The sequence below is a fragment of the Rhinatrema bivittatum genome, chromosome 5, assembly GCF_901001135.1.
Source record: "Rhinatrema bivittatum chromosome 5, aRhiBiv1.1, whole genome shotgun sequence".
Lineage (NCBI taxonomy): Eukaryota > Metazoa > Chordata > Amphibia > Gymnophiona > Rhinatrematidae > Rhinatrema > Rhinatrema bivittatum.
The window spans coordinates 116,359,270-116,371,774 of NC_042619.1; the positions used below are offsets into that span (position 1 = coordinate 116,359,270).

General features: G+C 41.8%; 1 protein-coding gene across 3 annotated transcripts in view; it reads right to left on the reverse strand.

Annotated features, from left to right (window-relative positions):
• Nucleotides 1–12,505, reverse strand: part of LOC115092159 (phosphatidylinositol 3,4,5-trisphosphate 3-phosphatase TPTE2-like) — a 90,287-nt gene that overhangs the window by 60,814 nt on the left and 16,968 nt on the right. For all 3 annotated transcript variants that reach the window (XM_029602776.1, XM_029602777.1, XM_029602775.1), the window contains exons 3-7: nucleotides 9,308–9,385; nucleotides 8,655–8,702; nucleotides 6,332–6,493; nucleotides 5,227–5,346; nucleotides 1,188–1,287 (exon numbers count right to left, since the gene is read on the reverse strand). In XM_029602776.1, the coding sequence (XP_029458636.1) occupies nucleotides 1,188–1,287; nucleotides 5,227–5,346; nucleotides 6,332–6,493; nucleotides 8,655–8,702; nucleotides 9,308–9,385 (508 nt within the window). The remainder of the gene's footprint in view (nucleotides 1–1,187; nucleotides 1,288–5,226; nucleotides 5,347–6,331; nucleotides 6,494–8,654; nucleotides 8,703–9,307; nucleotides 9,386–12,505) is intronic.

A 12,505-nucleotide genomic window follows, 5' to 3' on the forward strand; every position in this document is an offset into this window, starting at 1 on the left:
TTTGGAAGTAATTGTCAAAGGTTTTACACGCATGTACATGGCCTTTTGAAAATTGCTATGATAAATATGCTATTTTTACGCATGTAAAGTCTTTGAAAATTCACCTGTGTATTGGATGTGTATAATACTTGTGGTTCAATAAAAAAAAAAAAGAAAAGAAAAAAAAATGAGTGTAATCTTATATTGTGCAGGGTATTTTTAATATCAAGGATATTCAATTATCAGTGATGACTGATATGCAAACTATTTTGCTCATGCAATAAATAATGCTCAAATGTTTTTATTTGATTCGTTTACTATAAAGGAGGATTCTTTGCTCTGCAATATAGGTCTGGCCCTTGCAAAATTCTTCATACAATAGGTTCTTTCCTCCTGCTCCTTCAGGGTTGCAGCTCAAATCAGAACCAGAGCTGGGATCTGGTACCAGGAGTCTTTATTCACAACTACCTCGGGAGGTTTTCCCGGTTTTGTGTCCCCTCCTGACTTGCTTTAGTCCAGGCACTGCAGTAACAGTCCTCAGCCGGGGACCATCCTGCCTTCATAGGTCCTAAATCCACAGTGTGCAGTGACTGGGACTCTAAGGGCAACCTAGGGGGAGCAGGGAATCAGACCCAGACACCTCTGCATGCTCACAGTGGAGAGTTTCTGCTAGGTCACTGACCCAGAAGCCTTTTGAACTTGCTTCCTTTTTCCCCCCCATTTGGAAAAAGGTAGCAGGCACAGATCAGTGGCCCCGACAGGATTGTCTTCGGTCAGGTTTGTACTGTAGGCTGCTGTTTGATGTGGTGAGAGAATGTTCATTGAATGGGATTTGCAGAGAGAATCTATGGAATATATAAAGGCAGTTGTGATTTTTTTTTTTTTTTTTACAAAAAGGTCATTGTACTGAATTAGGACCAACATCTCTAGCGGCAGATGGTTGTACACGGACAATTCAAAATAAAAGATCTGGGTCGGTGACTAGGCAGAAAATCGGCACAAGATATCGATAAGGATCATGAGTCAACACGCTGTAAGAGCAATCGAAGGTTATAAAAATACAGCCAAGAAAAAGATTTTCTTTAATCATGGTTTCGCTGCTCTGAGCCTCTCTCAAATCTTTTAACCAATAACATTGCTAGGAACAGCCTCAGAGTCTTCTTGCAGCCAATAAAAAAAAAATAAAATAAAAAACAGCAACAACTTACCATTCTCCGTGTTGCCTTTTCCAGCTGTTTCTTTTGAGAGGCCAGGCGAAAAATTCTAATCAGAATGATAATCCTCAAAGCTCGAAGGAAGTTAACCATTCTAGCCAAAGAGAAAGATTACAAACATTTGCACAGGGGTCGATTTGAAAACTAAGACAGTATGACGTTCTAGATAGTCTCAGTTCTATCTTTATGCAATATGACCAACAGATGTAAAAACTGACACATCTGTCAGTACATATTCAAAGCTTTCAATAGACAACCAATTTCACACTGTCTGGAATACAAAAGAACAGCCCAGCCGACATTAACTGTCTAAAAATTAATAGAAATGTCATCATCGCATTGCCACATAAAGAGTAAGCTACCAAGGACCGACCACAATTCCATTCTGTCTTACTAATGCTCCCTTAGGCCCTATGTGCAGATCGCAAGTTTTGTTCATCAGTTCAAGGGTTCTTGGGATATGACTTGAATTTCTCCCCATGCACTTCTTATGGGGAAATTGTCAATTCTATTCCATCCGCTCCTCAGCCCCTGCCTAAATTACTCACAAACTTTGAATTGTACAAAGGTTGGATGTCCGTCCCTACCTCCACACAGACTTTGGTTCAGCTCCGGAGGATTTACGCGCGTAGGTGGGGTTAAGTGCGCCGGGCCTATTTTAGAAAGGCCCGGAGAAGTGCGTATGTCCTGGAGTTCGAAAAAGGGGCGGGGCGGTTTAGGAAGTTACCTCTGAGGCTGCTCAATTTCGAAGCGGCCCGGGAGGAAACAGGGGAAGGCGGCGGGTGTCGGTGCACACAAGATGCACTAGTGTGCACCCCCTTGCGCACGCCGACCCCCCGATTTTATAACATGCGCGCACCTGGACGCCCGCGCGTAGGTTTTAAAATCTACCCCTATATACTTATCTCCTTTATGCAAATTACTTGGCTGTCTGGGCCTGAATTTTTGTTTATGTGCAGATGAAATTCAGGTTTTTTTTCCTGTTACTAATTCTCTCAACAATGCTCTACACTGTCTGAAAAGACACAGTGCCTTGCCACCTCGAGAAATGGCTATTCCATAACTGTCTCACATTTAACATTTCTAAAACTGAAATCATCTCTCTCTTCTCAAGACATACAGTGTTGGAAAAACTACCCCAAATTCCCGATCTGTAATCACACAATCTCCATCTTGCTTTATGTATGCAATCTGGGGGTACTGCTAGATTCTAACATGAAAACCCATGTGTGCTGCCTAATAAAAACTGGCTACTATAAAACTGAGCATGTTATGTAGGTTAAAGCCCCTTTTGGGATCCCACCGACTTTAGAACTGTATTACAGCAACTAATAATCTCCGAATCTGGTTACTGTAACTCTCTTGCTAGTCTTATCAGACTACTATAAGACCGTTCCAGCTATTACAAAACTCTGCAGCTTGCACTTTAACTGGCTGTCCAAAATATGATCACATTACTTCTATATTAGCTTCGCTGCATTGGCTTCCAATCCATTTCAGAATCCAATACAAAATATTAACCGTCATCCACAAAATCATTTATGGCAACAGAACTGCTTGGCTAAGAGCTACTCTTCATTTATACACCCTCCTCTCCAACAGAACATTAAGATCCGAGAAGAAAGGATTATTGACTGTCTCTCACCAGACACCAAGCTCATTTGGGGGAAGGTTTGTGAACGCGCAATCTCAGTGGCTGGCCCATTAATATAGAATACCATGCCTGCACACCTACGTCTAACACTTGATGTCAAAACAAAACAAAATTTTTTTTTTTAAACTTGGTTATGCGAACAAGCCTTTTCTAATTAACTCTGTCATATTTTTGGATCCCATACGATTATAAATGGGCCTGAGCAACGTTTGATTTTTTTGTGTTTGACGATGATCATGCTTAGTTTTATGTATTTAGGATTTTTATATACCGACCTTCTCAATACAAATATCAAATCAGGTCGGTTTACATAGAACAAAACTGTCGCGGTTGAGGCATTACATTAAACAGAGTTTCTGAACATAAGAACATAATTATTAAATAGACAACAATAACTCGTCAAAATAACATGAATAAGTGTAGGGAATAGTTAAAAAAGAGGGTAGGCTAAATAAGGGTAAACAGGTAACGGAGAACAGCATTAATGGGCAAAAAAACATGAGTAATACATGAGCTAGAGAACTAATGCATCAACAAAGGAGTCTTTTTAAAACACGTGGTCTATCCAGATCAGGCGTAATAGGGCCTTGAGGGGGTAAGGGCAGTCGTGGAACTTATAGTGAAACTTATAGTGGACTATTTTGCTCTTTGACCGTGTTTTGTCATGTGATAACTATTTTATGCATGTTTATGTTGTAAATCGCTATGACTTTTGGCGTAGCAGGTAAGAAGTGGTTTTAAATAAATAAATGATCAAGAATCACACAGATTTAATGGCACAAAGAAGATCAAATTACAAGCATGAATGGACTGTGACCTGCGCACTGCTTGTATGAATGAAATACCCATTTTGCACTCAAATTTCATTTAGAATTTAAACATTTTCACTACATTAGATTATTTCCATGTTTATTGGTGTAAATAGTTATTCACCATCATTTACATCCATTTATGGTCACCATTTATATATCAGATTGTTAATTTTAGATTGGTGAACCTTTGTTCCCTTCAACTGCATTGTTCCAATTTGTTTACTGGATTTAGTCATTTGCAAAATAAAATTGCATTGTTTTGCATTGCTCAGGCAGATGAGCAAAATAAAATAGTTTCAGACACTTTACAGCTCTCTCAGACGGTGCAGTTAAGTCTGCTCTGAAGGAGAGAGAGATCACGATGAGACAGAACATACGGAACGGAATTAGAATTAGAGTCCCCACAAAGTACGCACTGCTCTGACCATTTTGTGATACAGCAGCACAACAGAGTTGGCAGCATGCCTGTCCTACGGTAGAAGACAGGACTGGCTCAGAAGAAACCCTCTTCAGATTTCTGAAAAATCGACAAATTTATAACTGACCACAAAGCCATTTTCCACTGGATAAACAATGTCCTTGCTTCCCAGCACGAGTCCACCTGCGCTATAAAGCTGCTTGTAATAATATTTAGGGATGTGAATCGTTTATCTGACGATTGAAAATATCAGACGACATTTTCAATCTCGTCAGATATCAGGGGGCTCCCGATAGCAATAGGAAACCCCCGCGATTAATTTTGTGGGTTCTCTTATCGTTATGGGGGGGGGGGTAAGAAAGGGCACTTAAAAGTAACACAAAAACACAGCCCCACCCTTTAAAATTAGTTCTTTAGTATCCCCCCCCAAAAAATTTTTAAGGGCCTGGTCGCCCAGTGGGGGTCCCGGGAGCGATCTCCCGCTCTCAGGCCATCGGCTGCCAGTAAACAAAATGGCGCCGATGGCCCTTTGCCCTTAGCATTTTTAAAGATAGCGCAGGCCGTCCAATGCTCCTACCATGTGAAAGGGGCCGGCCAATGGCACGGATACCCTGTCACATGGTAAGGGCAAAGGGCCATCGGCGCCATTTTGTTTACTGGCAGCCGACGGCCCGAGAATTGGAGAATGCTCCCGGGACCCCCACTGGACCACCAGGTACTTACAAATTATTTTTTTTTTGGGGGGGGGGGGGGAGATACTAAAGAACTAATTTTAAAGGGTCAGGCTCTGTTTTTGGGTTATCGGCTTGGTGCAGCCGATTAAAAAAAAAACAAAAAAACCCCCAAAAAACACAACAACGATTGGACCGCTGGAAAAATCATTTCCTGATGGTCCACGAATCCGAAACAGATTCCGATTCACATCTCTAATAATATTACAAAGTTAGGAAGTTAGTTTAAAAATTGAGAAAAGATATACAAAATTATGTCACTGGTGCCAAGTAAAACACTTTCCTATTGTCAACAGGCCCAAATAAATTGGTCACACCATACTGAGCTCATTACGGGCTTGCTGGAACCTGGGCCACCACAGAAATCCAAAGAGAGTCACACAGAGGTATTTCAACACATCAGCCATAAATCTCTTACCTTGGGATATGATTCACTTCACTAAAATCAGAGAAGGCATAAACGATAGTAACAATCAGGGTGGCAACCACAATAGCTGCATCTAAAATGTTGAGCTTGGATCTAAAATAGTTAGTGAACCTGAAATACAGAAAGACAAAAGAAGGTAGCCTTTAAGTTGGGAGGGCAGACTGCAGCAGGTCATCAAAATAGAGCAGGGAGACGAGGTATCTAAGCAAAAAACAAATGAAGAAAGAATAGACTTATTACTGAGCTACAGGGTAATTAAACATGCAGACATCTCATGCCTTGCCGAATCTGTGCTATTTCCTCACTGAACTGATGAAAGATGCTTAGCTCTCAAAAGCTAGTCTAATAAGGTATCTCCTACAACTTGTTTGTTGACCTGCTTTACATGTGAATAGCTACATGCATTCATTTCATTTGGTCCAGTAGTTTATGCTCCTAAAATAGCACTTACATATATAAAGTACCAAAAAGAACCAAAAATGAAAAGCCAAATAAACGAACCAACCAAAAATGCTGTGTGCACATTTCTAATAGCAAATGGAAATGCAATGTGTGCTGTAGTGTGGCATTATTTGAATACATTTACCAAAAGTTATGAGCGTACTTCATGTTTACTGTTATCATAAATCATTTTGGTTAATCTTTGATTGGAAAAGTGGCTTAGAAATTTGGAAATTATTCACAACCAGGGATGGTATTCAGGAACACAAGGTGCCACTTTTAAATTATTTGCAAGTGCAGTTGTCATGTGTTATCAGGTAGATTAATGTAAGTTATTAAAATATCAAGAAATGAACTTCCCACTCACCAGCTACAGCGTGTATGAGATTTTAGAGTGGATTTCTTTCTTCAGATTCACTCTTTTTATTGAATTAGAGACAATAATAAAAACAACATACCAGGTGAAATTTTGCTGCTGGCGACGCTTTACTGTGACAATGAAAATCCTTCCTGCACCCCTTCCTCTTAAAAGGACAAGGCATTATTTTGTGCGGTTCACAGGTCCTTTTATTCGTGCACTGCACCACCGCTTATCTGAGCTCACTTTGACCACTGCAACGTGAACAACAAGTTCCTGCCAATGCGTTGATCTTACCCTTCCACAAAGATCCGCAGAAACACGTCGATAAGAAAGAAGATGGAGATAGCCAAGGAAATGCCTTCAATAGTCCTGCCCACATCTTTGCTTTTGTCCAACAGAGACAGGTCCACAATCACAAGGATAATATCAAGAAATATGAGCACAACCCCAAAACACCTGCAAGACAAGCAACCACCAACAGATGTTAAGAGGTGGGGGAATTCTGAAAAAGAACCTGCATTGCCAGTGCACATACCAAGCATGCTTGCAGCTAATTTTGAAAGAGAAGCTACCCGTGCATTTTATCTTTGAAGAATAGTCAACGTAAGGTCTGTGTGCTAAAAATGCCTTTAGACTTTCCTGTCTGCTATTTTTATAGGCTAAGCGGGAGAGGGCAGTAGGGGAATAGTACATGTACATTTGAAAATCAAATGCATGTGCATCGTTTTATTCCCCGATCTAATCACACCCACGATGATGCCTCTTTCTAACCCAGCTAAAAGCATATGAGCCATGGAAGTCCGTGCATACTTTTAACAAATTTGTAAGGGTAAGTGGCTTGGAAAATTGCCCTCTAGAAAAGTAAAGTAGAGCTCCAGGCATCACAGAAGTCGATATTCAAAAGGCATGTATCGGGATAACTTGTGTGTTATCTGGATAAATGCCATCTTTTGAATATCACCAGCACTTACCTGGCTATATTTTATCCAGGAAACACGCCATGTAACTTATCTGGCTAATTCCAATATTTGGCTAACACTAGATGTTCCCATGAGCAGAGTTAAAATTATCCAGGAATGTGTTCCCGGATGACTTTAAGCTTAATCAAATATATTCCTTGAATATAGCCATTTATACATTTTTATTCTGAAATATCATAGTTCTATGCAGAGAGCAATTAAATAGTCAAAAAACTACACAGACAACTGATAAAAAACCAAACAAACAAACAAGAGCCACTGATATATCCCCACCAAAAAGCTTCAGATAGCAGTCATCTTTCGACTGGCTCCCTTGGGTGTTGGCGCTTCACGCCAGACAGCTGTTCTCAGCTGGTCACAGTGGCCCTAAATGTTCTGGTTCTCATGGGAACTAATATATGCAAATTGACTTGGCTCTTAGAACAAACCTATGCAGCCATCTCATGTATGTCCACCGAGGTTGATAGTCAGTGCAACTTAGCCAGGTAAGTCTGCCACCAGCTATACTCCGAAAGTCTTACCCAGATAAAGTTTCTCAGCTATATTTAGGACAGCATTTGATTTGACTGGTTTATACAGCTAGTCCTTAATATCAGCACTAGCCAGACTAATTTCAGCTATGCCACCAAAAGGCCCAACCCCCACCTCTTTTTTATCCAGTAAGTTTTAGCCAGAAAATGACATAGTGGGGCAAAATTTCACAGCTCGGAATCTGTCCAGGCTCATTTAAAAGAAAATCTATATATAAACACCACTGTAAACAGCAATCCTCTTAATTCACAATTTTTGAGTGTAGGTTTTGAAATTAAAATTCCAACTTTGAATATACCTTCATTCACATATGATCTATTTGAAAAAACTGTTTAAAAACATTTTTTTTTTCTGCAGCGACAGAGCAATACTTTGTTCTTGATTGGATTGTCATTTAAAAGAAAGCCAGACTGACCCTTTTGAATACTGACCTTGTTCTACAAACAGAGCCTACTTTCTGGGATGTTTGTGCACAGCCACGTATATGCATAGATCCAAAAACAAAAAACAAAAAAACAAACACCCTTTTCAAAATCCCCTGCCCTGAAAACTTGTGTGTCTGATGCCCTATCCACATCAAATGATTAGGGACACAGACAGCAATCTCATAAACCTTTCTCCCCCCTTCAGAAAGTAGGACTTATTTGAAGGGGCCCAGGGGCTCAGAGCTTGACCCCACCAATGTAAGAGGTCACAGAGATTTTCATCCTAAACTGACAATTCCCATGAACTGTTAGAACAAACATACCAAGAGGTAGAAACAAAATAACCACCAGAAGTTCCACCCAGAACTAAAAGGAATCTACTTTCTGGAACACAGATATCCACAGTCCATGCACATGCGTAGATGGGGAAAAGATCCACACCTCCGCGTCCTGGTGCCCCTCCCCCATCCTATGACATGCCCTGATGATGTGGTGTGGATAAGATACCAAACAAAAAAAAGATATTAGGGACACCCACACAGTAGTCTCACTGGCCTTCTTTTAATTTTGGAAAGTGGGCCAAAAACCGTTAGTAGCATTTCTAGAAATATTATTTCATTTGTATATCTCCTTCTCCACTGAAGAGAGGGGAGCAAATTAATCTAAATGATCCTTACATACCTGAATCCAAATGACATCACAAATGGGGCAATCATTTTCTTTATGTTACTGTTAAAAATAAACAAGAGACTTATTTCACACACATAAAAGACTTTATTTGAAATGTCTTTTAATACTAACAAGACAGAAAGCTTATAAATAGAGCAGAGGTTTACTACACATGAATTCTGAAGGGGGCTAAACTCTACTGATCCATGAGCTGCATCCTATTTCCTGGTTTGTTTCTTTTTATGCTATCATATGCAGAGGGATGCCTTACCATTCACCCTGCACACAGAGCTCACATTCACCAGCCTAGCCCTCCATAGGTATGCCCTGCCATTCACCCTGCAGAACTCACGAGCACTAGTGCACCCCCGCAGAGAGATATCCTGCCATTCATCCTGCACATAGAACTCAGGAGCACTAACCCAGCCTCACTATTCACCCTGCAGAGAGATGCCCTGCCATTCACCGTGCATACAGAACTCACAATCACCAGCCTAGCCCCACAGAAGGATGCCCTGCCATTCACCCTGCAGAATTCATGAGCACTAGTGCAGCTCCGCAGAGAGATGCCCTGTCATTCACCCTGCAAACAGAATTCACAAGCACTAGCCCAGCTTGGCCTCACAGAGAGATTGCCTGTCATTCGCCTTGCACACAGAACTCACTTGACCCAGGTGGATGGCTCCTCAGCTTCAGTTTTGCCATCCTCAATCTGAACTTTTGACTCTTCTTTCTTATCAGCCCTGTTGATAGAGGAAACAAAAAAGGAACATATGCACTGTCTGCTTCCCAGAAACAGAAAATACATCAACTGCAGAGATGCAAGACAAAAGCGTGCTCTCTTGCCATGGACACGTGCCACTTCATTGACACCATGCGGTATCATGCATACACAGAGGACAGTTTGCAAAAGGCCATTCTTGCAGGTAAATGTTCTCTCGGAAAATTGCCCACTCTACACACGAGTAAAAATTTATGCACACAGTGGCACTCTGCTCGGAATTTTACTTGCACTAAAGAGAGGTGTTCCCAGGGGTAGGGTTGAGAACACACATACTTTTACTAGGAAAATGCAGGAACAAAATTTCTGCGCACACTTTTCTTTACACGGTTTTCTAAAGGAAAGCCTTCCCTTGCCCTGTTGGAAAGTTTGTAGGTAAAAAGCACCCACAGCCTCTTACACTTACACACCCAGTCTGAAAGCCGCCCTCTAACATATGCAACCCCTTTGTTAACAAAAAAAAAAAAAAAAAAAAAAAAAAGAGAGAGAGAAAAAGACCACCACCATTGCTAGACTCTCTCATTTGGCTTGATTAATGTAGTATTTCACTTTCGGAGCATGTTTGAGCTACGGTGGCTCAGAGATCACCAAAACTGGGTGGTTAGGACCCAACCGCGAATACAAGAAAAGACACACAGTGGGTCAAGAGATCAAGCACTGCTGCAGCCACTGAACCAGGAAGACTGAAAGAACAAAGCAGAATAGCAACGCGGAGACAGAACAAGAGGGGGAAGAGGAAAAAAAAAATAGAGCATTACACTGGATTTATTTTCTGAAAACAAAGAAGTGTTTGAACAACTTAGTACAAGACCCCCAGGTTGTCCCAGACAGCAAGGAAGAAAGGTTTTGGTATGGAGGGGCAAGACCTAATACAGTGTATTTTGTTCATTCTAAAATGCACCTCTGATGCATGAGCTGCAGCCAAAGCCTTCTCCTGTCACCGACCTCACTCTGTCCACAGCAGTCCATGGTTGTCCACTGCTTTCCAGCTAGCACATGCTGGCTGGGGAACGTTCACCTAGAACCATGGTGCCATCTCGCTTCTAAAACCTTATTAGCCAGACTTCGTGCAGACGGTGAGCTGGTACCATGCTACCGTGTACTACTACGTACATCAATCTCTGTCTTTTCCATCTGCTTGATAGCATCATCATATAGAGCTCCTGAAGCATGGAACATTCCTTATGGGAATATGAGGGGGGATATGATAGAGGTGTTTAAAATCATGAGAGGTCTAGAACGGGTAGATGTGAATCCGTTATTTACTCTTTCGGATAGTAGAAAGACTAGGGGGCACTCCATGAAGTTAGCATGGGGCACATTTAAAACTAATCGGAGAAAGTTCTTTTTTTTACTCAACGCACAATTAAATTCTGGAATTTGTTGCAAGAGGATGTGGTTAGTGCAGTTAGTATAGCTGTGTTTAAAAAAGGATTGGATAAGTTCTTGGAGGAGAAGTCCATTACCTGCTATTAAGTTCACTTAGAGAATAGCCACTGCCATTAGCAATGGTTACATGGAATAGACTTAGTTTTTGGGTACTTGCCAGGTTCTTATGGCCTGGATTGGCCACTGTTGGAAACAGGATGCTGGGCTTGATGGACCCTTGGTATGACCCAGTATGGTATTTTCTTATGTTCTTAACAAATGGAGCAACCAGGAAGGAGGAAAAAGGAGTTCCCAGTAAAATGCACTGCCAAAAAGGACTTTCAGAGGCTAACGCGCTGGCAAGCACAACCGTATTTATAAAAAAATGTGCATGCAAACATAGGCTTCAGTCAAATAAAGATATGCAGGCATGCATTCACCAGACAGAAACACATCCTCCAGATTTCACAAGTCCTTCTGAGATTCGGTTGAACCAAACACAGAGGTTGGACAATTAATAATGCAAAGAGTATCTTAATCAACGAGCCATAAAAGAGGACTACCAGATCAAGCATCCAGCTTCTCGTGAAACCCTAACCTTTAACCATCTAGCGATGCTGCACACCAGCAACAGAGGGTTGGGAATACACAGGCTCAGCCGAGAACAGCTGGAGATGGTCAAGCTCTGCGAGTATGTTGGGATCTGAGAAATCTACCGCATCAGCACACCTGGTCTAACAATCCCTCTCGGATCAGGTTCGACAATCCTGAAAGCAAAATAGTGTACTCCAACCCATAAAGTTTAATAAAAGAATGCGGTCCTATGACAGAAGACACAGCTGGACCTAGAATACGACTCAGAACATTGAATCCTTCCCCTTTTTGTGCCCCCAAGTTCCTAATAATGTTCATATGTTTCCAGGTCACAAAGGCACAGACTATCCATATCGCTCAGAGCTCAGGTGTGCATACTGCCCTGCACTGCCATATGGACACACTGCAGAGGACAGCCGCAAAACATGGAACGTGTTCCCGAGATTGGCCTGCAAGCAGATGCTAACATTTGTCCACATCCCACAGCAATCTACAGCTGACAAGCATGGCCTTCTCCTTCCAACATACTAAGTCACCAAGACTCCAGAAGTCAGAGACGTCTCTAGACGCAGTTCCGTGGGGGAACAGCTGGCACGCTCAGCACCCCGAATGCCACTGTCCTTGCACCGGCCTCAACACGATGCCCTGGCAGCATCGAGGGGGCGGGGGATGGGAAGGCTGCCGGATGCAGCCAGCACACTGAGAAGAGCCAGCTTTCACATACTCAGAGGGGAGATCTGATCCTCTGAAATATCCAGCAGCGCCTCAGGGCAAAGTAAATTATCATAAAACCTAAACATCAAAAGCACACACAAACCAAATGTGGTGCTCATGTACACTGTTTGAACATGGGGTTGTTAATGTGGTTAAAAGCATGTACCCGTACCTTTCCGCATTTTAAAATGAGGGTATAAAGTACGCTTGTTAACATCATGCCAACTGTGTTTCAAACGCGCCTCCAAAACACCACCCAAGGCTGCATGGACAAGAGTGTCCCGGTTATGAAAGGGCTTACATTTATTTATCGCTTCATCTTAAACAAATAACTTTCTGGATACAGCTGATTTAAGGTGGTTCACCATTATTGCCCACATAAAAGGTGTTTAAGTCTTTGAAAATG